At 43.1% G+C, this 26,901-nt stretch overlaps 1 protein-coding gene across 1 annotated transcript in view; it reads right to left on the bottom strand.

Annotated features, from left to right (window-relative positions):
• cenpe (centromere protein E) overlaps positions 1 to 26,901 on the bottom strand; it is a 39,167-nt gene that overhangs the window by 8,797 nt on the left and 3,469 nt on the right. Inside the window, 42 exon segments of the mRNA XM_079615860.1 lie at positions 204 to 386; positions 475 to 585; positions 769 to 849; positions 1,734 to 1,889; positions 2,866 to 3,054; positions 3,928 to 4,044; positions 4,118 to 4,201; positions 4,883 to 4,963; positions 5,376 to 5,534; positions 5,729 to 5,926; positions 6,204 to 6,407; positions 7,622 to 7,819; positions 7,944 to 8,414; positions 8,839 to 8,922; positions 9,008 to 9,076; positions 9,356 to 9,577; positions 9,950 to 10,228; positions 10,445 to 10,528; positions 10,880 to 10,975; positions 11,270 to 11,416; positions 12,902 to 13,036; positions 13,833 to 14,054; positions 14,397 to 14,675; positions 14,755 to 14,900; positions 15,213 to 15,390; positions 18,403 to 18,534; positions 18,975 to 19,043; positions 19,127 to 19,201; positions 19,286 to 19,474; positions 20,302 to 20,358; positions 20,841 to 21,327; positions 22,706 to 22,805; positions 22,905 to 23,003; positions 23,006 to 23,045; positions 23,612 to 23,764; positions 24,205 to 24,324; positions 24,403 to 24,532; positions 24,610 to 24,697; positions 25,664 to 25,715; positions 25,826 to 25,900; positions 25,983 to 26,050; positions 26,140 to 26,221. Coding sequence (XP_079471986.1) covers positions 204 to 386; positions 475 to 585; positions 769 to 849; positions 1,734 to 1,889; positions 2,866 to 3,054; positions 3,928 to 4,044; positions 4,118 to 4,201; positions 4,883 to 4,963; positions 5,376 to 5,534; positions 5,729 to 5,926; positions 6,204 to 6,407; positions 7,622 to 7,819; positions 7,944 to 8,414; positions 8,839 to 8,922; positions 9,008 to 9,076; positions 9,356 to 9,577; positions 9,950 to 10,228; positions 10,445 to 10,528; positions 10,880 to 10,975; positions 11,270 to 11,416; positions 12,902 to 13,036; positions 13,833 to 14,054; positions 14,397 to 14,675; positions 14,755 to 14,900; positions 15,213 to 15,390; positions 18,403 to 18,534; positions 18,975 to 19,043; positions 19,127 to 19,201; positions 19,286 to 19,474; positions 20,302 to 20,358; positions 20,841 to 21,327; positions 22,706 to 22,805; positions 22,905 to 23,003; positions 23,006 to 23,045; positions 23,612 to 23,764; positions 24,205 to 24,324; positions 24,403 to 24,532; positions 24,610 to 24,697; positions 25,664 to 25,715; positions 25,826 to 25,900; positions 25,983 to 26,050; positions 26,140 to 26,221 — 6,189 coding nt within the window.

Below are 26,901 nucleotides of genomic sequence, written 5' to 3'. Positions count from 1 at the left end.
ACTGGTAACATTTGGCATTATCAGGCCCACAAATATTCCCCAAATGCATTATATATAGTAGTTTAAAGTAGTACTGACACTAAAACTCTGTACATAGTTGCATTTTTGTATTGCGATATATTGTGACGATACATTGTTACACCCCTACACTTTTGTGAAACATGTTCAAACGAGATGATTTTCGTGTCTCTGCCGACTCTCACCGCAATCTTGATCAGCACGTTGTTCAGTCTAGTGGTTTCTGTGGTGTGTATTGCGTGGACGCTTCTCTGCGCCACTGGAATGAACTGCACCAGTGGATAGATCACGGCCCATTCTTCACGATTCATGTCATGTAACGCATCAGTGGGGCGATCGATGATCCGCTGGAGCTTGGCAAAGGCCGCCTTCACATGGAAGTAAAACCTCACGTCAGATTTCTGGTCAAAGAGTCTTGAAGTTCACATGTAAACCAAATGACTCCTCAGCATTTACCTGCAGCTTCTCCTCAGACGCATCAATCTCAGCATTCAGATGAGCAGAGCGGTGTTTGGACTGCATGTTGCTCTGATCAGAAGACACGCTAGCGTTCACCTCAGTGAGAGACTGAAACACAATGACACTCGGCTTTAAAAACAACTAGTTAAGATTAAAAGGGATAGATCAGCCAAAAAATGACTCCCATGCTGTTCCAAACTAGGCCTGGGCACATAAAACAAAATAATATGAGAGTAAATGACAGAATGCGTCTCATTTAAGCTTCGATCCGGTTATTCTGGGTTCTCTCACCAGACTGAGCGAATGGACTTCAGACTCCAGCAGGATCTTCTGCTGCTCCAGTTGCTCTGCTTTAGACTCTATGTGTGTCAGCTGTGGAGAAGAACAGGGTTAACACACATACACTTACTAGCAGTGAACACCTCCCCGCACTGGAGAATGATCTATGCTCACTCACTTGAAGGGATCGTTCACCCAAAAAAATTAAAAACTTGTGGTTCCAAACCCATAAGACTTATCCATCTTTAAAACACAAATGAAGATATTTGAATGAAATCTGATCGATTTCTGTCACTCCATTGACAGCTACGCAACTTCTCTTTTAGATCGCTTTATGAAGTTTTTGAAGCGACAAAGTCGTAGAGAAAACTAATCCATATTACTTTAATATTCTGAAGCGACTCGACCGCTTTATATGATGCACAGATAACACACACACAGATGTGTGCGTCGATTCAATCTGTTCATCACTAAAGCGATAAAGTCTCTTCAGAAAATGTGGACTAAACCACTCGATTCATACGGATGTTTTATGAACTTTTTGAAGCGTCAAAGTGGAAGTTGCGTAGCGGTCATGAAGATGAACAAGTCTTATTGGTTTGGAACGACATGAGGGAGAGTAAATTATGAATTTTCAGTGGCTCGTTAAAATTAAAATGTTACAAAAGTGGGTTTTCGCAGAGATAACACTGAAAGGTTCTTTTGGGAACCAAAAGATTTCTTCTATTTCAAGAACCATTATTTTCTTAGAGTGAAGAACACTTAATCTAAAGAACCTTTTTTGCAGTGGAAAGATTCCATATGAATTAAGGCTCTTTATTGGCATTGATGGTTCCATGAAGAACCTTTAACATTTATGAGTTTATGAAATTTTGCGATTAAACAGCTTTTATTGACCTGACCTCTGACATCAGATCCATGTAGAAGTGAGATTTATTACGGTTCACGCACTCTTTCCCGGCACTTTAAGACCTCACCTTCTCCAGCTTTCCCTCCAGTTCTCGTCTCAGTTGATCCCTCTCTTTTGTGACATCTCTTAAAGACTCGAGGTTCTGCTCAGCGCGAGTCTTCTCGTTCTCCAGCTGATCAGTCACAGCACTGAGAGACTCGAGCTCCTCGCTCAGATGGTTTCTCTAAAGAAAGAAACAACAGATTACTTTAAAGGGGACATACTATGAAAATCTGACTTTCTCCGTGTGTAAGTGCTGTAATCAGTGCTTCTGCCAACCCTGAAAACGTGAAAAGTGAAACCCAGTAACTTTGTTCTGGTGAGCCTTTCTCTGCAAGCATGTCAAAAAATAAGCCGATCAGATTTCACTCCCTTTCTGACGTATGAAGAGGATTTTATTATAACATTACCGGCCCTTAATCTGCACGTTTATAACATTACCGGCCCTTAATCTGCACGTTTATAACATTACCGGCCCTTAATCTGCACGTTTATAACATTACCGGCCCTTAATCTGCACGTTTATAACATTACCGTTTGGTTCCTCAAGCGACAACAGAGACCAGTTCTAACGCAATGTCAGAAGATCCAGAAAAGCATGAAACTGTTCTGTTGAGCACAGACGAGCACTGAACACTATTGGCCAGAACATGTCAGCGCTGTCTTAAACACCTCAGGAACTGTGGACACTTGTGTAAGAGTTCAACATGATGATGAGATGATCAGTGTAACTCCACAACAACTACACAAATGTCTCCACTAACATTCAGAAACTCTTCCTGAGTCTCTCCGTAAGCCTGAGCTCGCTACTGGTTACTCTGGGATTCTGGAGGAGTGAGATTGGCCGGTTCTGTTATTGCCGGAGTTTCTGAAGCTTGTGTGAAGACTCCGCCCTCTTCTGAACGGAGGCGGAGCTGCAGCTCATTTGCATTTAAAGGGACGCACACTAAAACTGCGTGTTTTTGCTCACATCAAAAAAGGGGCAACTTTGACAAGCTATAATAAATTATTTGTGGGTTATTTGAGCTAAAATATCAGACACATCCTGGGGACACCATAGATGTACATTACATCTTGTGAAAAGGAGCACATGTCACCTTTAAGAAAGATGCTGTTTTTTACAGCAGTGAGAGCTAAAATGCCCAGATTCACACGCTCACCGTCTGCTCGCTCTTCTGAAGATCGTGTCTCAGTTGTTCTCCCTCCTCCCTCGTTCTCCTCAGTGTCTCCAGGAGCTCATCCTTCTCTTCTGCAAGCGAGGTGAGGTTTGTTTGGAGGTTCTGGATCTCGGTGCTGTGCTGGTCTCGTACGGCACTCAAAGCCGACAGATCTTCACTCATTTGACTCACCTGAGACGAAACAGAATAAGAGATTCAGTGAATCATTCACATGTAACTGTTGTTGAACTGTATCAGCACTCACTAGGACAGAATCGTTAAAATGTCAGGGAATTTGGCAAATGTTGGATGAATCGAAAGCAGGGCTGCACGCTTAATCAAAACGTATATGGACGAGTAATATCAATATTCGAATGAAAAAACTGCATGTTCGAATGCAAAAAACATGCATTCAAATTTTTGGTGTGTCAAGGTGAACGAGAATGGATGAGCGTGTGTTCATCAGCTGTGTGTGTGTGTGTTACATCAGATAGAAACACTGTCAACAGAAAGCGCTCAGCACTCGCATCTGGTGTCTTTGATGATCAATATGTAGATGTCGTGAGTAGAAGTGTTTCTGAATGCCAGTTTGTGGTTGTGTGTTCATGTAGTTCATAACGCTGTGTGTTGAAGTGTGTGTTCATGTAGTTCATTACGCTGTGTGTTGAAGTGTGTGTTCATTACACTGTGTGTTGAAGTGTGTGTTCATTACGCTGTGTGTTGAAGTGTGTGTTCGTGTAGTTCATTACGCTGTGTGTTGAAGTGTGTTTTCTCAGGTCACTGATGCACCAACACAGTTTTATGCACTATTGTAACCTCATTTTTCTTGCATGCACATTAAAAAAAATCTTTATTTACGAACAATTGTTTCAAAAGTTAATGCACTTTAAAAAGTGAATGTCATTTCAATAAAAGATCCGATGCTGGATTTGGTTTATATTAGCGTGCGCTTGCGCCCTCTTGTGGGCATAGGAGACAATTCAGTACTTTCCCCTTTAACATTAAGCATGGCCTTTAGAATTAGAGTTGTACTAATATTAAAGAACATTTGAGTCGAGCTTTCACCCTCCGCTGAAGCTGGGCCTCGTTCACGGCGCTCCGCTCCATCAGCTCCGCCTTCTCCTGCTGCTGCTGCTTCAGTTCCTCCTTACTCACATGGAGCAGATCCTGGTACATTTTAGACTGCAGGAGAGAATAAAACAGTCAGTGGTGTGAGGATCTCAGATGCGGTTACAGCGACGGCATGAATCCTCACAGTCGCTGCTGCCTCCTGAAGGTCCTTCTGGATCATCTCTCTCCGACTCCTCAGAGACTCCAGCTCCTCCGTCAGAGCCCGAATCTGGACAAGATCACGGAGAAAGCGCATGAGGGATGGGAATTGTGAGGCATTGAACCAGTTCCACTTTTCTGCAAGTTTTTGTTGAGCTTTTAGTATGAATATGCCTTAATGTAATGAATAAGATGGCGTGTTACAAAACAAATGACAAAATTGGCATTTAGGAGATACAAGCATTCAAAACTTAGTCTCTCAGATGTCACCGCTTCTCATCACATCTTCTGTCCAATCAAAAGCTCTCTAGAATCTAAAGCTCCGCCCCCTCTGCTATAAACATCACCTGGCCAGAGCGAGCGTTGACACACAGAGCATTATGGGTTAGAGTGTGTTCGGCTGCTCAAACGCTCCAGTTTTATTCAGTTTTCCAACTGTACGTTGGTTAAGAATGGAATGGCTTGAGTTTATTCACATCTACTGTTGAATCCAGCGAATCATCAGCGCTCGGATTCACTTCCATGCTGTCAGACTGCGAGCTAAACTAAACGCTACTGGCTGTTTGAAAAGGGGGAGGAGCTATTCAATTAACTAACCCTTTAACAAAGTATACCAGGGTCTGTATGGGATTAAGAGCTGTTTGATGGACTCAATGCAACATCACATGGTTCCAAATTATTTAAATAAAAACCGGTTCTCTAGTGCAGCCGTCTTCAACATGATATGTGAAGAGAACAGAGCGTTACGCACCTGCTGGAGTTGAGCTTTGTGGCTCATCTGATCCGGCTCCTGATGCTTCTTCTGCTTGAGCTCTCCTTGGACCTGGATCAGCTGAAGAGAGAGAGAGAGGTTATTGAGAAAACACTTAAACTGCTTCGCTCCATCAGAAAGGCACACAGAAAATATTCATCATGAAATCAAATTTGACAATTCTTGTAATATCAGTGTTTATTGTGAATGATTTATCGGTGCACGTCATCAGTGTTCACTGATTGGCCGAACGCACAAACTTTACTCCAGAAACTAACTCTACGCAAACGTAACTGATCGATGAAGCTCTTAATCTTTACGCTGAGGAGATCATCCAGCACAACTGAGGGATCAAGAGAAACGATGTATTTCTGCTCAGCAACACTGGACATCAACCACACGCTAATAACTCTTCATTACTGTCTACTCTATGTATAATAACATCTTAGACAGGATTATCCGGTGTATGGCCCCTAAAGTCATGTGGTGTTACCTCTCTGACGCCCTGCAGGATCTCCTGAAGGTCTCCTCCCTCACTCAGTGATGTCACACTGACGGAGGCGCTGGATTGGTTGCATGCAGCGTCTCTCTCGGCCACCAGGCGGTCTCTCTCGGCACACGCGGACAGAAGCCCTTGCCTCAACAGCTCCATCTGTCAATCACCAGAGAATCGGGCTGAGAACGGGTCTCATGTTCATGAAGCTTTAGAAAGACTTTTTTTCTGATGCATCCTATAGACATTCTGTTGACTAGAAGTAACTGAAGTATGTCCCCTTCAATAGTCTGTAAGAGCGCAGTCTTTGTGCATCTAAAGTCTTTGCTTATAGTCAACAATAAGCGTCTCACCATCTCGCTCTTCTCCATCTGCTCTCTCTGGATCTGCTCTCTCTCGTCTCGGAGGACCTGCAGAGACTCCAGGAGCCGGTCTCGCTCTTCAGCCAGTGCGCTAACGCTAGCTTCAGCAGTCTTCATCGCCGCTAGCTTCTCCTGCTGCTCTCCGGTTCTCTCAGAAGACGACAGAAGATCCTCACGAAGCTGCAGCATCTGAGGAGAGAGAAGAAACCAGATCAGAAACAGAACAACGTTTCTTCAGACACTTTTCTGACCCACAGGAATGATTTAAATAACAAAACTTCCCAAAAAAATATACCCATTGACTCCCATTATAAAGCTTGGAAGAGCCAGGACATATTTTAATGTAACTGATTGCATTCGTCTGAGAGAACAATGTCATATACACCTAGGATGGCTTCAGCGTGAGTAAATCATGGGCTAATTTTAGTTTTTGGGTGAACTATCCTCTAAGTTGAGCAAGACTCACGATCTGGTCCTTGTCCTGCAGGTCTCTCCTCAGCTGGTTCTTCTCCTCTCGGTTGAGCTTCAGGATCTCCAGGAGCTGCTCTCGCTCTTCACTGACGGAGGCCAGGCTGCACTGCAACTCCTCTCGATCGCTCTCGCTCTTCTCACACAGCAGACGCTCTCGCTCGGCACTGACGGACCGCAGACGCTCTCGCACCTCGGCCAGCTGGGGATCATGGGAGAACGGGGGTTTAACAGACAAGAACGGAGAGGATCTGAACTGAAGAGGGCAGGGCTGTCAAATAAAAATTCAAATATTGTTTTTTTAAACTGCACATTTGAACGCAAAAACCATGCATTCAAATTTTTGCTGTGTGAAGAGGCGCGCGAGACATGACGTAACTGACACGTTTAGTAGTTAGCTTATCCAGTAGAGCGCGGTGCGACTGCGTTGTTAAAGTGAAGTGGCAGGAAAAGGCTTTTCCTGCTGACGAAACTCAGTTGGAGGCAAAAATCGTGCAAGTCATTTGTGTTTGAATAGCGCGCGCTCTCCGTGGGCGTGGTCACATTAAAAGAAAACTAGCTATAATGAGAATATAGCTCTTTTTATATAGATTACATAAACAGAGAATATTTGTTTTAGTTTTGAATTAGATAATTGAAAAGTACACACTTAAATGATTATAAAGATATATTGCTCATGCCTGGGTGAATAGTATTCGCTGAGTTTTGTTTAAGTTTACAGACGTGCAACAGAAAAAGAGTTCACGGAGAGGCAGAAAGCACACCCTGTTTAATTTCTTTATTTTAAACAAGCACAATGTTTTATTTCGATTGTTAAATGTCTACTTTTTTATGTGTCCACTTACAGCTTATTTTTTCATATTTAAGTCTGTATGACCAAAAATGACGGAGTATTAAAAGTCTATTTTGCTGCTATGTAAAAAAAAAAAAAACTAGCAAAACGCACCGGCGCATTTGCCGACCCCAGAGGGTTAAGGAAATTAAACTTTAAGAACAATCGTTTCAAAACTTAATGCACTTTAAAAAGTGAATGTCATTTCAATAAAAGATGCTGGATGTGGTTTATATTTGCTTATAGGCCCTATGCACAGCTTCACTACTTCCTGAACTTAAGCAGGGACCTTTGTTTCCTGTCTGCCAGGATTGGCCAAACTGATTAATCCAGGTGTGTCTGACCAACAACAATAATCAGACACACCTGGATTAATCAGTTTGGCCAATCCTGGCAGACAGGAAACAAAGGTCCCTGCTTAAGTTCAGGAAGTAGTGAAGCTGTGCATTGCATACGACACAATACAGAACTTTTATCCTCTAACATTACGCATTGCCTTTAGAATTAGAATTTTGTTCATATCTAAGAAAGAAACTCGAATGTAGCTTTTCAGCCATTTTGACAGCCCTAGATGAGGGTCTCACCGCCTCGTCCTGCATCTGCCGATCTCTCTTGAGCGTCTCGCTCTCGTGTGTGAGCCGCTGAAGAGACTCCAGGAGCCGGTCCCGTTCCTCAGTCACAGAGATCATCCGGTCCATCTGATCCACGCCTCCGATCCTCTCCGAGGACACTCGGTCTCTCTCGGCACACACTGACTGGAGCTCTGACCTCAGCTGGGACATCTGAACCAAGGGAACACTTATTGAAATCAGAGGTCGCTGAGGAAAAACTATTGAAACTCTAGAATGTGAGGACGCAGACAAAACTAATTATAAAAGAGCATAAAAGATTTAAAGATGTTTGTACCGTCTGGTCTCTCTCCTGCTGTTCTCTCCTCAGGGTCTGCTGGATCTGGTCTCTCTCCTCCGTCAGCAAGCTAATGCTGGCCTCCATCCTCTCCATCTCACGCTTGTTCTCAGAGAGCTGAGACTCCATCGCCTCCATCCTCTCCATCTCACGCTTGTTCTCAGAGAGCTGAGACTCCATCGACTCCATCCTCTCCATCTCACGCGTGTTCTCAGAGAGCTGAGACTCCATCCTCTCCATCTCACGCGTGTTCTCCGAGAGCTGAGACTCCATCCTCTCCATCTCACGCGTGTTCTCAGAGAGCTGAGACTCCATCCTCTCCATCTCACGTGTGTTCTCAGAGAGCTGAGACTCCATCCTCTCCATCTCACGCGTGTTCTCAGAGAGCTGAGACTCCAGCTCTAGTATAGCGCTCTGAAGACCCTTCACCTTCTCAAGAGCTCCTCTCAGCTCATCTTGATTTTCAATCATCTGCATTTGAAAAAAGTAAAAGTATAATTAGTGCTGGGCAGTCTACCGGTTCATACCGGCGTTTATTTTTGTTATGATATGAATGTTTAATATACCGCAATACCGTTGGTGTATGTTGCTTTATTTTTTATTTTATTCAGCAAAGACGCATTAAATTGATCAAAATAGACATTTATAATGTTACAAAAGCAACTTTTATTTTTCAGGATTCTTTGATGAATAGAAAATCTATGACTGGTTTCAACACTGATGATAATCATAAAAGTTTGAGCATCAAATTTCTGAAGGATCATGACACTGAAGACTGGAGTACAGGAATAAATTACTTTACTATATATTCACAAAGAAAATAATATTTTACATTATAATAATATTTCAGTTTTCATCCTCCTTTCAAAAACAGCAGCACAACTCTTCATCTCACCATTTCCACATTCTCCTGTAGATCGGACTTCAGCTGGTTCTTCTCCTCGTTCACGGTCTCCAGCTCCTCGTTAAGCAGCTGCATCTGTGACGATCCATAAACTCATAAAAATCACGATAATCAGGATCTAATGCGCTCAAATCAAGAGCGTGAGAAGGTCTCAGATTACCTGCTGGAGGAGTTCATCATGATGTGTGTCCATCTGTGGGCCGCTGCGTTCCTGCTGAACCTGCATAAGCTGAGACACACACACACATTAAAGAGGACCTATTATGCTATTTGTGAGCACGAGAAAGCTCCAGTTCTTCTCTATATCAGTGTCAGTGTTTCTGAAGGAGGGGCTTCATAGAGACAGGAAGTAAACAGAGCGTTACTGACAGACTGGGAAGAGAGGAGCCGCAACAATGGAGAATATGAGGAGAATAATGAGTAGAAAACAACAAGACTTTGTAAGAACATAAAAGGTCCTCTTTAACATTTATATATGAATATAATATGAGCTGAACACAGTATTTACCATCCCATTGCTGTCTTCGAGGTCGCTCTTGAGCTGGTCTCTCTCGTCTCTCAGCGCCTGTAGGATCTCCTGCATCTGCTCTCGCTCTTCAGTGTTGGAGAGGATGATGCGTCGCAGGTTCTCCATCTCCTCCGGCTCACTCTGAACTCGCTCCATCTTCTCAGACAGAAGCGCGTCTCTCTCGCCGCACACACACGCCAGCTCTGAGCTCAACTGCAGAGACTGACAGGATAAAAACAGTTAAAACACCGTACTGTAGGGCTGTCAAAATGGCTGAAAATCTCAATTAGAATTTCTTTCTTAAATATTAGCAAAATTGTAATCAGTCAAAAAATGCAACTCTCGTACAGCTCATGATTTATTAAGCAGACACGATCAGTTTTTAATTGTAGTGTCTGTTAGTCTCTAACTGAACAAAATTATTTTATTACAACAAAAAAATGTTTTTAAATCGATGGTGGGTGGCGGTGCCGTGGTGGGCAAGTATGTAACCGGTGTTGCTTCTGAACACCGGAAACAGACTATCGTAGCAAGTCTACTGTGTGTGTGTGTGTGTGTGTGTGTGTGTGTGTGTGTGGTGTAAAGTGTGCGCACCTTCTGCGCGGCCTCCTCTAGTGACGCCAGCAGTGTGTGTTTCTCCAGCGTCTCGAGCTGCAGGTCCGTCTGGAGGTTCTGGAGGCGTTCTGAAGTCTCGGTGAGCTGTCGGCTCAGTTCTGCTTCCTTCAGCTGAGCCTCCACCAGATCGCTCTCCATCTTCAGCCGATCCGCAGACTCGCACGCCTGATCATCTTCTGCTTTCACACCGGACTGAGCCGAGACCAGAGCGTCCCGCTCCTCTCGAGCAGAACACAGCTCTTCTGACAGAACACACACCTGAGAAACAGAACATTTATTCACGTGCGGCTAGGGACGTCTACACCAAAAGCTTTCCTGCAGCTCTAACTGTGGAGCGCTGGCACTTGCAACGCCAAGGTCATGGGTTTGATTCCCAGGGGAAGCAAGAACGGATAAGAATGTAAATGTGTTTGTGCTTTGGATAAAAGCGTCTGCCGAATGCATAAATGTAAAAGCTGAGTTTCAGATCTCCACCTGTTCAGACGTCTCCTGAAGTTCCGACGTCAGCTGGTTCCTCTCCTCTAATAAAGTCTCAAGCTCTTGCTTTAGCGTCTGGATCTGTAGAACATGTTACAACATCAGATTAACCCGCACAAACTCTAGTCAAGACAGCTTTATTTATATAGCGCTTTTTACAATACAGATTGTAATGCAACAAAGTTTGGTCCAGTTTAAGTAAGTTCAGAGACGTTTCATTTCTGTTGTAAAAAAGTTATTAATTTAGTTCATTTATATATATAGCCGCTCCGGAAAAAAACGTGATGTCATCGTCCAGCTCAGCTCAGTTCTCATATAATGCAGTCAATGCAGGAGATCAATAATATTGTTGAATATTAAATTAAATGTCCGCAACTAAGCAAGACAAAAGCTAAAGGTGAAACTGATGTCAAACAGAGGTCGGTCACAGACCTGCTGAAGTGGAGCGCCGTTCTCCTCGCTGGAATCACACTGTTCTTGACTCGAACGCTGTCGCTGTTCCTGTAACTCGGACTGGACCTGCAGCATCTAAAACAAAACACTTATATTTACAGTTTGCACTTCTGGTCAGATGCTAACGGCGTTTCACTGGCTCTGTTCAATGACAATAAGGTTGAATCTGAATCCACTTCCATTCGACAGCATCACTTGCTACCATCGTCACACAACTTACACAAAAACATTTGGTGACACTGACGTCGTGCTTGTCACATGTACTTATGGCCTTGTGTGAAACGTGACCTGGAGATTGACCCTTTTAAAAGAGCTCTTCTTACTCCACGTGTCCGCTGTAGTGTCGTCGAGTGACGCTAGTTCTCTCACCGTCTCAGTCTTCTCCTCCAGAAGCGCTGTCATCTGCTGTAGGCTCTCCTGAAGCCGGTCTCTCTCCTCGGTTACAGACGTGAGATCTGCCTTCATCTTCTCCATCGCCTCAGACAGCAGTCGCTCCTCTTCTGTCAGCTGCTTTATCTGCAAACACACACGACACGCCTCAACACCGAGATCAGGTGTGTGTGGATACACCCTCTAGAAAAATAAATCACATTTTCTGCAGTCATATGTAACGTCAAACTGCCCAGCCCTTATGGACTTACAAGCAAAGCTGCTTGGATATGCAGAAAACCAGTCAGTTATTTTGGATATTGAAATCAAATAGGAATGGGTGAGATTATCAAAATCTTAAATCACGATTTTCTTTGTGATATAAATACGTATATAATGATATTGGTATATAATGCTGAAAATAAGATTGCTGAGATACCGACATTTTAGAAACCAGTGAAATTTCGTAATTCGCAATACTACAGAAAAACTAATACAAGGCTAACTAATGCAACAGTCCGCAAATAAATAATGAAGACAAGCAAACAGTCAGTAATACAATGCAAATTACAAACAAAAGGATAAATATTTTTAATTTCAATAGATTATCATTAGCCGCGTTTCCATTACCGTTCAAAATGCGAATTGAAAATACGACAATTTCACAAAAACTCCCATTTATCGCAAAAAAAAAGTTTACGTTTTTCAGGCAATTCGAAAAAAAAAAATATTTTGCAAAACTGCAATGGAAACTGTTTTTGCACAATTAGTCATTTGATGAAGAGGACGCGGTGTGTTTGAACAGAATACGAGACAGTTCTTTATTAAATTCATAAGACAAAAGAATTACAGGAATACTGGATACTAAACCTCAAAGAAAACCGCACAATCAAGAGCTTGAAGCAGAACTGAGGGAGAAACACCAGAAACTCCTCATATGAGGCGCTCTCAAGTAGTATAAGGGTCTTAACTTACCATTAATGATTGAATACACACACACACACACACACGTCTCCTTCCATTAATAATAATGGCCAGTGCAGTGGCTGAGATAAACATAACCTACCAACGTCCGTTGCCATGATTTTTGGAATGACTTATCGCGAGAGGGGAAAAAAAACTGCGTCATTTCACAATCGTTTTTTTCCACATTTAGAGAAAAGAAGAAAAATGCGAACATTTTGCGCAAATCTGTAATGGAAACGCCTATTGACACCTAGCAGGTTTATTAGGCTACGGTCACTTTAAGGTCACGGATCTAATATACAGATTTTCCTCCAACTGTTTGTACTAGACTGCAATTCCATGAATTTAAGCTCAGAGTAAACTTTACTTGTCCTGCCTCAGAGCAGAACCCCCCCCCGGAGAACAGTGTGAGCTCCCTTGAGCCGTTTAATGCATTTAAATATGAAGCACGTCCCGCAGTAGACCGCATTTACGACACTCATATTTAACAGATTTGGACGTTAAAGTCTGGACTTGAAGGGAATAATGAAACGTTGTAAAGGAGAGGAAGGAAATATAAATAATTGGGAAACAGAATGAAGCGCAATAAACGTTTTATCTCCATTATACTCTTTTCATAATCAAAAATAAATGAGTGAAAGCACAAGAGCTGTACTTTACAAGTACCTGATCCCCGTGGCTCTCCGGGTCCTGATGTTGTTCGCCCGTCTGGACGCTCTGGGACTTCAGATGGTGTATTTCTCCCTGCAGGTCCTTCACCGTCTCCTGAGCGCCTCTCAGCTCTGCTTGAGTCTCAATCATCTGCAGCCAATCAAGGGAAGAGGCCGTTGATCATGTTGCCTGTGTCAATGCCAACTGCATAAATCTTGGCACAGGTGTATTTTTATTGAAATTTTACTATTTCATCCCAATTTCCTTTAAAAATATAGTTTTTGTACTAGGTACAAAAATAGTTCCTCTCAGGACCTGTTGAACAAATGTCCCACTGAAACGGCTATTTTTAATCCCAGGGCCAATTAACTACAAAATGACACAATCTTTGTGAATAGGCCTTCATTCTGTTGTCAAGCCTTCAAAAAAATTTTTTTGACTATTGTATACCAGATGATGCCATTTTTCAGGTTTGGCCTATAAAGCAAATACTCGCTTTATTCCTGTTTTCTGCTTATGAATATAATAGTCAATTTGATTGATTATGCAGCTATAATTGTGTGTGTTTTGTCAGTGTGGTTTGCATGTGTGTAATAATTTTTTTGTGTGTGTGCGCTTGTAATATTTCAGTTTTGCTGCATCTAACGGGGAAATCTGGTGCTACGCCTCAATCTTACTGAAAGCTAATTTGAGCTATCAACCTTAAATTTGTAACAACTTTGATTTTCTAGCAGTTTTAGAGTTCAACAGGTTTCATAAGATATACATCTATTTTTTTTGTTTCACTTTTTACACTTTTTTTTACTTAATAATCTGCCAAAGGTCTTTAAAATGAGACCAAACTTCACATTTGACACGGACATTTTTGTCCACTACGGACCTGTGTAACTTAAATTGATGCACAAGGGTTAACGGATGTGACCTGGCGGCAGTCGCATGCGCTCACCATCTCCACATTTTCCTCCATGTCGCTCTTGAGCTGGTCTCTCTCGTCTCTCAGCGCCTGTAGGATCTCCTGCATCTGCTCTCGCTCTTCAGTGTTGGAGAGGATGATGCGTCGCAGGTTCTCCATCTCCTCCGGCTCACTCTGAACTCGCTCCGTCTTCTCAGACAGAAGCGCGTCTCTCTCGCCGCACACACACGCCAGCTCTGAGCTCAACTGCAGAGACTGACAGGATAAAAACAGTTAAAACACCGTACTGTACTGTAGGGCTGTCAAAATGGCTGATAAATCTCAATTTAAGCAAGAAATTATAATATTAGCAAAAATTGTAGCAATTCATGAGCTCTACGAGTCGCATTTTTTGACATTTTCTAAGCAGACACAATCAGTTTTTAATTGTAGTGTCTGTTCTCTAACTAAACTAAATTATTTTATTACAACAAAAAAAATTTAAATCGATGGTGGGTGGCGGTGCCGTGATGTAACCGGTGTTGCTTCTGAACACCGGAAAACAGACTATCGTAGCAAGTCTACTGTGTGTGTGTGTGTGGTGTAAAGTGTGCGCACCTTCTGCGCGGCCTCCTCTAGTGACGCCAGCAGTGTGTGTTTCTCCAGCGTCTCGAGCTGCAGGTCCGTCTGGAGGTTCTGGAGGCGTTCTGAAGTCTCGGTGAGCTGTCGGCTCAGTTCTGCTTCCTTCAGCTGAGCCTCCACCAGATCGCTCTCCATCTTCAGCCGATACGTAGACTCACACGCCTGATCATCTTCTGCTTTCACACCGGACTGAGCCGAGACCAGAGCGTCCCGCTCCTCTCGAGCAGAACACAGCTCTTCTGACAGAACACACACCTGAGAATGAACCGTAATGAGGAGATTTAGACATGTAGAGGCAAGCACTAGCTAAGGAACCATGAGACGCTTCTCTAACCTGTCCCTGTAACTCCTCCACTTGAACAGAAAGCGTCTGGAAGTCCTCCATCTTGCTCTGCAGACATCGCTCGCTCTCCAGACTCTGATCAAGCTCCTTACGCAAGTCGCACAGCGCCTTCTCCAACACCAGATTATCCGTCAGATCTGTGAACGGGGGAAAGGAGGATGATCAAAAGTAACAAATTGCTTCCTTAAATGACAGACATAAAACATTGGAAGAACTGAAACACTGCATGTACCAGTGTGCTAAATCTTAAAGGAATCGGTCCTCAAATGAGGTCATCTTCAGAAAACAAATAATTAAAATTTGTTTAAGATCGTGTTTGTCAATCTATTGAATCTCAGATCAACATTCAAGTTTCATACAAGTCACCATATTTGATCAGCATGTTGATCATTGTTAATATATGAATAAAAGCCTAAGCTCTGCATGTTCTCTAGCGGATGTGCACCTACTTTTTGGCACTTTCCCGTCCAGCAGAGCCGTGAGTTTGGTGTTCTCGTCGAAGGCACCCATTAGTTCTTTCTGAAGATCCGTCTGCATCTTCTTGAAGCGAGACTTCTCCAGCTCTAGCTTGTCCTGAAGCGTCTTCACCACAGCTTCCATCTTCTCATGGTCTGTGGTCAGGGTCACCTGAGCAAAGTCACATGACTCACATTAGACGCCTCATAACACACGGTGTAACGCGACCCTCATTGTCATGAATTATTTTAGATGAATATGCTTGCACTGTCACTGACTAGATATATTTAAAATAGAGATGCACAGTAGGGCTGTCACTTTTGAGAAAAATCAAATTCGAACGGATATCAAATACCAGCCTATGTATTCGAATATATTCGAATATCTATTACCCCCTCCCCCCCCCCCCACCCCCGCCGCGCGCGCGGAGAAAAAAAAAACAGTTTGACAGTCATAACCAGGACTCCCAAAATTACACTTATAGGACTCATATCTGCAAATAAACCTTGCCTTTACATGTGCATCTGCACGGTGCCGACCGGTTGTGCAGGAAAGTATGCAGTCATACGATGTTGGACGCCTGGCGATGCTCTGGCCGTCTGCTGCGTTTCTGGGGCTGTTTAAACCTGGCCACTTCATGCGTTTGCTCAGATAGCTATCAAAACGATTCCATTTACACTTGGTCACATAGGCCTAAATGTGGTTTAAACCGGATATAAATCCGATCTTCAATTCCCGCGCTATATGCAGATTTAATGGATTTAATGTCACCGAAAGCAACAGATACGAGCTGCATTTTATTGATCATCAGCTAACATCAAAGACTGCAATAAGAGAGAGCGGCAGCCCTGGTAAGATCATTTCGTTTCTTTACTTTTAATGAAGATTATTATTATTGTGTGTTAAAGCGTCTGCGACTTACTTTCACTTTGATTTGCGATAGTTTGCACGTTGGCTTGACGCTTGATGAATAGATCATCTGCGGTGATGCGTGTTGCAGCGCGCCGTCATATCTGACTATAACATAGCAGCCTGTAACACGCTTTCAAAATAACACGCTTTTTTAAAATAAAAAGCAAACGGTCTAATCATAGACTGTAAAAAATGCGCTAGACATGGCACTTTAAAAACCGAATAGTTTATTTGAAGTTCGATTACGGATATTTCACGTCATGTTCGAATGCATATTCGAATATCGAATAAAAAGTGACAGCCCTAATGCACAGATTACATTTTTTAGGCTGATTCCGATTTCTCATTGAGTTTGACCAGCCGATGCCCATTTCATTTTTTCTAACCACTTTACAGCACACAAATATTTTTTTTCTATATTTTTTAAGTTTAAATGGGTACATTTTATATAAATATTTTTTGAGTCATTTTCTTTTCTGACGTAGCCTACTCCAGTTCTTGTTAAAACACACTAGACATGCAAATTATGTGCATTTTGGGCACTTTTTGTGTGAACTCTTTTGTGTCCATCAAAAGCGTGCTTTCACTTTATTTTTGCTGCGCTGCTCATGCTTAAAGTCGGCGCCGAAACCCGCGCTTCCCTGCTGCTCACACACCGCTCCTGCTCGACGCTCATGCGCTGCTCCTGCTCGCACATGCACGGCGGAAAAAATACGTGCCGCTTGCGGTGTGACACGGCCGTAATTCACGAGGTACATGTGCGTTCCGTGTGCACTAGGGATGTTAACCGATGACCGTTAACCGATCAAAGTTGTCAGTAGTCGGTAAACTGGTAAATTAGGCTATTATAGACAATGTACTAAACGCTACTGCAGTTAGCCATCTCATTCCAAGATCTTTTTGTGTGAAGTGAACAAATCCCGATGTGTGTGTGTGTGTGTGTGTGTGTGTGTGTGTGTGTGTGTGTGTGTGCGGGAGGCAAAGAGATGCGACAGTTGCGAAATTGCAGGCGCGGCTCGAAATGGCTGTTATTTCAAATAGCGTAGCATATTTTAAACAAATCGGTTAACCGGTTTCAACCGGCTAAATGAGGCTCGGTGGTCGGTCAAGAATGTTTTTAGTTTTCGCCATCCCTAGTGTGCACATGTGATGCTGATGTTGCGCGATGTTAATCATGCGGCGCCCGAGTGCATTTGATCACGGTCGCTGGTCACGTGAAAATCGGCTAATTCCAAATCTCTAATTTAAGATAATGTACGCCACTTTTTACTGGTAACATCAGACATTTGGCATTATCAGGCCCACAAATATTCCCCATTGCATTTTATACATTATATATAGTAGGTTAAAGTAGTACTGACACTAAAACTCTGGGGGGGGGAATGTTTTAATTTTGGGTGAACAATATATATTGTCACTATCCACGATACATAAGCCGCGTTTCCACCGAAATTACCCGGAACAATTTGTCCCAGGAACTTTTTTTGCCCCAGACCGGTTGCTTTTTGCGTTTACACCGCGGTCTAAAGTACCGGGAAGATTATGAACTGCGCGCAACTGCTCCTCCCAGTCTGCGGCGCAAAGTAATCAGTTCTGAGCGCCACATTTATAATAAGTATGGAGGAGATTCAAACTGTGCTGCAGTTGTTTGTGATGTATTGGTTTACTAACGAGGTAATTAACAAACGGCAGAAAAGAGACGAGCACTGACACTAAAGCGTGTTCAGAACGCTCGTAATGCTATAACATTAGACGATGTGGACATTGACCGTGAGACGGCTGGGGCGAACGCGCAGAAAATTTCCTGTTACACAAATACGCTTAATAAAGCCTGAACCTCGTCGGCGGTCCAGCAGCGTTTTCTTTTCTTTTTTATTAAACTCCATATTTGCAGACAGAAAACTCACTGCATGAAGCCACAAACCGCAATAGATTTTTTAAATTGGCGGTTAAAATAGAATGCTGCGTAGTCATCCAATCAAAATGCGGCGTGAACAACCAATCAGCATGTTCAGCCCACAAGTCCCCCCCCCGAAAGTTCCTGAACTTTGAAAAAGCACTACCTCGCCAGCAGGGACTTTCGGAGGGGGAAATATTTACCCGGAACTTAGACCCTGATTCCTGAGGTGTAAACACACCGAGTCCCAGCCCACAGTTCCTAGTTCCTGGGGAAAGTTCCCGCGGTGGAAACGCGGCAATAGATGCATTTTTGTTTTGTGATATATTGTGACAATATATTGTTACACCCCTACTCATAACACACACACTCACGTCTCTCTCTTTGAGGCAGATGTTCTCGCTGCGCAGGAAGGCCCATTCCTTCTTAGTCTCCAAACTGAGAGTCTCTGCATCATCCAGAGAGCGCCTCAGACACGTCACTTCATGCACAAGATCCTTGTCACTCTGCAGAATGCAATACAGCATACATGAATATGAGATGCATACAGAGCATTAGTAGTCACAGGAAAGCAGAGTTACCGCTTCCTAGAAAGCATGATTGCACGACTATATGCAGATATTTAGATATTTATCAAAATTGACTAGTTTAAGAAAAAAGGGCTGCACAATCTGGCCTATATTTTATGATTATATATCAATACTGCTATAAAATAACAAATGATCATCAAATAAAAAAACATTACTGTACAAAAATGCATTTAAGTGAACAATATAATAATTTTGTAAGTGACCATTAGAAAGTTTCAAAACTCATTAGCCTCTCAAGTGCAACTAAACACTAATTATTTACTTAATTAAATGGCAGTCTTTGTGATTTGATAGTTACAATAAGCCACATGGAGATTTAGGACCACTAACTAACAGCTCAGCGACTCGTGACGTACAAATCTCTGAAGCTCAGTGGTCAGATCGCTCTTCTTCTGAAGCTCGGTCGACATCATCGCCAGATCAGCCTGTGGAGAACAGCACGGAGTTCACATGAACACTTCACACATGTTTGCTCTTCGAAAGCAAAGGAAAGAGAATGTGAGCAGACCTTCAGCTGTTGGATCATCTCTTCAGATCGCTTTAGATCCCGCTTCAGTCTGGAGTTCTCCGACTCTAATTCTCTCTGTGTGAACACAACGCACAGATGATCAGCGGATGCAACATGTAAACCAGATCATGACGCTTTGGTGCGACTCGCTCCGATCACCTCGTACTCTCTCTTGCTCTCCTCCTCCAGTTTCTCAAACTCGTCTGCATCTGTCCTCTCCTCGATGTCCTTCTGCAGGGCGTCCTTGTCTTTCTGAAGCGAGTCCTTCTCGGCCTTCGCACGCTCCAGGTCCTCGGTCAGCTGATCGAGCGTGTGTTTGACCAGGTCTCGCTCCGCTATAACAGCATCCTTTACAAAATAAATGAAATTTGTTTATTTATTAGTTCAAGCATTGCATCAAAACTGTCACATGATTAGGGTTGGGAAACAAATCGGTTCCCATTCCGGATACTTGGTCAAGAATCAGATACTTGTTATAACATTTTGATTTCGATTCGTTTGTGAGCATTTCAATACGACTTTTAACCATCCAAGCATGAGAAGACTCACTGTGTTCAGTGCAGGCGTGAGTAACTACAGTATATTGAGCAGCTCTTAAAGTGACAGCACTAATATTCCTGCTCCCGTCTCTATAATAACACTAATCAATCAACAGAAGACAAGAGAAAATTCACTCGTTCTTGACTCAATAACTTTAGTAACTATATTTGTAATGTATATTTTATTAATAAAGTGCAGTGTTATTTTACATTTGATTACAGTTTCTGTACCTGAAAATCTTAAAGCACTGTTTATTTCAATCGTGTCTTTCTCCAGTTGTGTCTACACCCGCTGTGATCGCTAATGTTTTATTTGTTCTTTTTTAATTACTGAGTGTTAACTTGTCTTTAATAACGCTTGAAGTTTATATGAGTTCGGCTATAGTTGTTTTCTATGGTGTCTTTAAACCACAGGCAAACGTTCCTTGTGTAAGTGTTCTTTAGCCTGTTGATTTCTGCTCATGATATTCAGATACAATTAAATCTTTTGCAATAAGACTAGCTAAAAGTGAATGATATCCAAGTTATCCAATGTTAAAATTCAAACAATACCCAACCCTACATATGATGCATTTACAAAGGAAAAATAGTATTCAACAAGGCAAATAAAAAAATTTTTTTGCCATGTTTACTCACTTTCTCGAACCCAACAGTCTCACAGAGCTGAATGGCCTCTTCCAGATCTCTCTTCAGCTGAACACACAAAACACATTTTAATCAATAATAGAGAAAACATCACTGCAGAAGGGTTAGCATTAGACTTGCTACGATAGTCTGTGTTGACAGTGTTCAGAAGCAACACCAGTTACATCCCGTGCCCACCGTCGATTTGATTTATTTATTTTAATACAATTATATAGTTCAGTTCGAGAACAGACACTACAATTAAAAACTGAACAGGTCTGCTTAATAAATCATGAGCTGTACGAGAGTCGCAGCAGGAGTCAGATTTCATTAATCACGAGAGCGAGGAGCTGACAAGATGGAGGAATATTTGGTGTCGAAGTGAATTTGTCATTGTACTGCTTTGTTGTTGTGTTCTTCATTAAGAATAATAGGCTAATGAACTCTCCATTCAAGCAATCCGCCCTCAAATTGGTGCTAATTTGAAAGTGAAACTAAAATGCGCTTTAAACACTTTTACATTCTTATTAGGACTAGAGCGCGGGTCGTACCTGTTCACAGGCGTTCTGATAGCGCAGGAGGGCTTCTGAAGGCTTCTCCAGCTCTGCCAGCTTCAGCTCCAGTGCGACGCTCTTCTCCTCCGCCGTCCGTCTCTCTTGAACCTGCGTCTCCAGGCGGCGCTGCAGCTCCTCCAGCTCAGAGCGGGTCGTGACCTCTCCCGGCGGCGTGGATCGAGTCTCCGGCTCAGAGCGGGTCGTGTCCTCTCCCGGCGGCGTGGATCGAGTCTCCAGCTCAGAGCGGGTCGTGTCCTCTCCCTGCCGTGTGGATCGAGTCTCCGGCTCAGAGCGGGTCGTGTCCTCTCCCTGCCGTGTGGATCGAGTCTCCAACATGTTCTTCAGCTCAGAGACCTTCAGCTGGAGCTCAGCGCTCATCTCCTCTGCTCTGCGTTTGCTCTGAGTCTCGGCGTCCAGCTGACGCTCCAGAGACGCCACCTTCAGCGTCAGCTCGTTCGCTCGGGGAGAGTCGAAGAAATGACTCCTGAACACAGAGGAGAACTTATAGAAACATGCATTTATGCTACAAAAAAAAAGCATGTGAGCACTGCACGATTAATCACAATTTACATGTAATCGCACTTAAACAGTTTATCTCGATTATGAAATGGCAAAGGCTGAGATTATTAGTTATGCTGGTCAGTGATGATCGGCTCTGTAAACACTGAGTTTGAGTCGCTTATAACGTGCATTTGAAAAAGCAACATGCATCAAACATCTTTCCAGACATTTATGAACTTCTTGTCCAACAAAAGACTATTTAATAACACACTTTTACTCCAAACTCACTTCATAAAGACAGTTGAGCTCATCCGTGTGTGTGTGTGAGAGAGAGATGAGCTCATCCGTCCATGTGTGTGTGTGTGTGTGTGTGTGTGTGTGTGTGTGTGTGTGTGTGTGTGTGAGAGAGTTGAGCTCATCCTTCTGTGTGTGTGCGTGTGTCGCTCTCTGGTGTTCAGAGGGATGTGTGGGGTGTGTGTGACAGCCTCTGGTATTCAGAAGGATGTGTGTGTGTGTGTGTGTGTGTGTGGGCCTCTGGTGTTCAGAGGGATGTGTGGTGTGTGTCGCCCTCTGGTGTTCAGATGGAGCATTTACTACCGATCAGCCGCTGCACTGACAAGCTGCGCATAAAATAATCAGCCTTTCCAAATAGCGAGCGGTTAATAGTGATTAATCGTGCAGCCGTAAGTGCTGCATAATGATAAAGGCACTGAACAGATTGACAGTTAATAGGGGTTTTACAATATAATACAAAAATGCAACAATATGTATCGTGGATGGGTTACCCAAAATAAAAATTACTGTGAGAGAAAAAAAATATATAAAGTTTTCAGAGTTTTAGTGTCAGTACTACATTATATATAGTAATGTAATGTGGGAATATTTGTGGGCCTGATAATGCCAAATGTCATGTCAGTGACAGATCAAGCATATTCGTCTAAAATAATTCTGTATTCAGCTTCAGAATCATGAATATTGTTATTCTGGTGTCTCTATTGTCCTGTGCTTTGGGTTTCCAGCACCGAGTCCAAGCCTGTTCATTACAGTGTAATATCACATTAATATCGTATCGTGAGTTGAGTATCGTGATGCGCATCGAATCGTGACGAGGGCATCGTAACACTCCTAACGGTTACAAATAAAGCAACAGGGAGAAATGCAACTAATGGCAAACAATGCAATGCATAATTTATTGCATTTCAACCCACATAAAATATAATATAAACACGCATGGAAACGTTTTTTTCAGAAAACATTTACATTCAAAAACTTAGCAGTAAACAAAATTGGGCAAACAATACAAGCCGATTTAAACCCCCATTAGAGAGTAAAAGCGGTGTTGATGGAGAATGCGTCCTCACCCCTCCGAGGAGCTGCGGACCGTGATGCCGCTCATCTCCAGGTCCACGTTGGGTTCATCCATAGCAGTGAAGTCAAAGCGGCTGTCGAACTCATCCATATCTGGACACACAACAACAGCTCATGACCCTTTATCTAGTGCCGGACGCACACAGAATCTTCAATCTATTGGCTTAATTTCTGAAGACACAGAACTCGTACCGTCTCCCTCCTCTGGCAGAGAGCAGTCGGCTCTTCTCTTCTTGATGTACGGCTCAGCGAAGCTCATGTCAGTGGAGTAGAGGTCTTCCTTCAGCAGATGCGCAGAAGCTTTCCCCCCCACGTCACTCTCCGCTTGGGAACCTGTGTGTTTAGATGCAACAATCAGATCCGTGGACTTCACGGACACTGAGGAGTTACGATTACGGTTGGGAAGTAAATAAATACTTGATCAGAAATGGGATACGTGTTCAAATTAAACTTCAGATTCCGCTTATCGATTCCTTTGTGAGTATTTCAATATGACTAAGCGTGAGACGACTGTGTTCAGTGCAGGCGTGAGCAACTATATTGAGCAGCTCTTAAAGTGACAGCACTAATATTCCTGCCGCCGTCTCTATAATGACACTAATCAATCAACAGAAGACAGAAAATAACTTTTGGAACTATTTTTAATGTACATTTCATTTATAAAGTGCAGTGTTGGCTATATATAGTTTTTCTATGGTATTTTTAAACCTTGCAAACGTTCCTTGTGTAAGTGTTCTTTAGCCTGTTGATTTTTGGTCATGATATTAAGCTACAATTAAATGTTTTGCAATAAGACTAAATGTGAATGATATCCAAGTTTTTGTGGAATTTTTTGCATTATTGGAATCGTCACAACTCAACCGATCCCCAACGCTAGTCCGACTAGTGAAAGCGGTTACCTTCGGGATCAGGGCGACATTGGAGGCAGTAACGAGTAACTTGGTCAAGTTCTTGATCCGGTCCTGCTGATCTCTCTGGAGCTGGTCTTTCTCTTGCAGGAGCTGACACAGGGACTCTCGCTCGGTCTCAGTCGTTTGAGTGACAGAGGAGACCTGTGAGAAGATGGGAAAGAGATCATGTGATGGGTCGTGTTATTACCGGACGGCTGTCACACCTGTGATGTACATGCTCACGTAATACGCATGTGCACGCCACCACCGCTTTCAGATTCATGTTTTTGAAGTTTACACGGAGATAACGTTTTTTTTTTTTTTTTTACTTCCACCTTTTAAAGTTTGTGTTCTCGAGCACCAAACACTGCTGTGTTGCAAATGAACAGCCAGAAAAGTTCTGTTAGAACGGTGTCGTGTTAGCGGCCGCTAAGTTAACAACTAATGATCTTTACAACCGAAGTGAATCAATCAAAACTAACTTTATTCTAGATCTGCTGTAAAGCCTGAACACTGTTACTGTAATCTCCTGTGATCTCTGTAAAGCTGCTGTGACGCTCTATATTGCTGAAGCGCTGTATAGATGAGACGACTGGACTTACCTCTTGCAGACGGCGTCTGAGATCAACAATCTCGTTGCGGTATCTTTTCAGGAGCGCGCCTTCATCAGAGACCTCGGTGACGTGAGGGTCGTTCTTCATGCGCTTCGCAGCACTCGCAAACTTCAGATGGCAGTAAACACACAGATGAGCTAAACACATCTCCCCGTATCAGAGCAGAGAAGCGTATTGTCCTCGTACCTGTAGCGTGCTGACCGTCTCGTCCACAGTGGCTGGCGTTATCGTGCAAATAATCACAGTTTTTGCATTCCCACCCAAAGAGTTCTGAAGGATGCGGGTCAGTTTACTGTCTCGGTAATTCAAGAAGCCCCTTTTGGACGGAATGGAAACAAGACATTATGGTTTGCTACCAAAAAAAACCAGGGTTAAAGTCACGAGATAACTCACTTCTGACTCTCATCGGATAACTTCTTAATGACCTGACCCAGTATGAACAAACTGCGGTTGATGTTGCACCCTTCTTTTAACCGGGCTCCTGAAACAAGAGGGCTTTTAACACACATATTCTTTAAATAAACAGTTATATCTTAAGCTTTTCGTAAACTTTGGCTTTATATGCTCATTTGTGAGCGGGAACAGTTCTATGCCACTTACCTGCTCAATGTCTGTGTAAGAGTGTGTGTATCTTTTGCACTCAGAATGATTTTCTAACAACTATTTATGCCAGGTATTAAAATAAAGGTTGCTTCATTTTCCCGGCTACAACGGGAGTTCCCACGGGACTTCCGCGCGAGACTACAGCTAGCCGTCTAAAACACTATTTAGGTGAATTTAAACAATGGCTAAGTTGCTAAACGCATCTTGTTGTCATGCAAGGACCCTGTTCATGTTGGACAGACATTTTAATTGCATGTTGTGTCTGTTAAGAGGCACAAAAACACTTTATGAATATGCCCCATAACTGCTGTTAGCGGAGTGAGCTCTGGGCATTAGCGGTAGCAGCTCCGTGTTACAAGCACCAATCTGGTTCCTTTTTTTCTATAGACAGTCCTCACAAAGGTATAACGATCAAGATTAACTTAAAAATTGCTCGGAGTTCTCCTTTAACTAGCAAACCATATTCTCCTTCGCCATCGAGAAAGCTTGGATAGACAATCACAGACGTATACATAACCACATGTGCAAGATTTGTAATCTCCATAACTTCCCCATGTTTGAGAGCTGTGTAGGGAAGAGCTTTCTGAGCTCCTATTGGTCACAGATGTGACGGAACCCATCATGGAGGACCGGGAAAAATTAAACATGCTAGTCTTTATGTCGGGACATTGAAGCGCTGCGTCAGCTGTCGTCCACTATGAGACAAAATGACGTTTCTTGATCCCGCCGGTCACTGATGTTTGCGACTCTACGAACGTGAACGTGTGTAGTTTGCCCATTTAATGAAGTCCATGTTTCTGTTCCAAAACGAGCAACAGACTAAAAGAAGAAACGCACTCCTTACCCTCGGCTCCCGTCTGACTCGCCCGCTCCGCGCCGGCGAGATCCACCAAGTTCTACAGAAACGGGGAACAACAACAGACTGACTAAACGTAATAACGGTTGCTCATCAAAATGACATCAGTGAAGGAAGTCACACAGAAGGTTGGTGTTAGCTGTAACTCACCAGATGTGACACAATGATGGCTCCATCCGCGCTCTCCCCCGCCGCCGGATCGCTTCGGTCACGGCTCTCCAGGATCTGACACGGAGAACACAAGCCAGATGAACAGAGTCCAAATAAACCAGATTCCAAACACACTCCAGGTCATATCGCCTCTTACCATGCGGAAGATGGTGTGGGAGCGGCTGCTGCGCTGGTTCATTTTAGTTTTCCCATAATGCCGGTTTTCTGTATGAATCAAGTGAGGATGAGATAAGCACCGCAGTACAGCAGAATACAGAACGAGTGAGTGAGCGAGTCAATGAGAGCAGCTTTACTTTCTCCTTTGGTGATCCAGGACAGGGCTTGTTCCGGAGACGTCACCATCTCTTCGGTCAGGTCAGCCACGTACACGTTTTTCTGTGGACAAAAATTAATTAGCCCGTGATTTACTCACGCTCAAGTTCATCTTCTGTCAGACGAATACAATCTAAGTTATATTAAGTTAATAAAGGTTAAAACAGAAACAGTCATTATAAAGCTTGGAAGAGCCAGGCCATTTTTTTATATAACTGTGTTCATCTGAAAGAAGAACACCTAGGATGGCTTGAGGGTAGGGATGTCAACCATTAATCAACGATCGATTAATTGTCGATAATACATTTAATCGATACAACTTCTCGATCATGGATTAAGCCGGTTCATGCGTGCGCTGCTCAACCGCGAAACAAAGCGAGTGCGTTTTGTTTGGGACCATTTTACACCGTCATTATGTTTTACCTTTTGTTTTGTGTAAATGTAAGTTGTAATTTTGTGTTTATTTTGTGTATGCCTCTATATCCGAGTTATCTTATATTTGATGCATCCCTTGAGTTAACGCTGTAGTGCGTGATCAGCTTCAGCTCAAACGGCACTGCACGACTAATAATGACTATTGGAAGGACTGTCGTATTACATAACATTATAAAGAGAACAATATTGTAATAACACATTGTGCATTATTAGAGTTTAGTTGCCGTGTCGCGTTGCTCCAGGAAGAGCGCGTCCACAACATGATCATTCTGAATGAGTGGCACGTAACTCTGGACAAGTGAACTTTC

Source organism: Phoxinus phoxinus, assembly GCF_949152265.1.
Source record: "Phoxinus phoxinus genome assembly, chromosome: 6".
Taxonomy (NCBI): Eukaryota; Metazoa; Chordata; class Actinopteri; order Cypriniformes; family Leuciscidae; genus Phoxinus; species Phoxinus phoxinus.
Note: the sequence above shows the minus strand (reverse complement) of the source record. Positions and strands in the feature narration are given on the sequence as shown.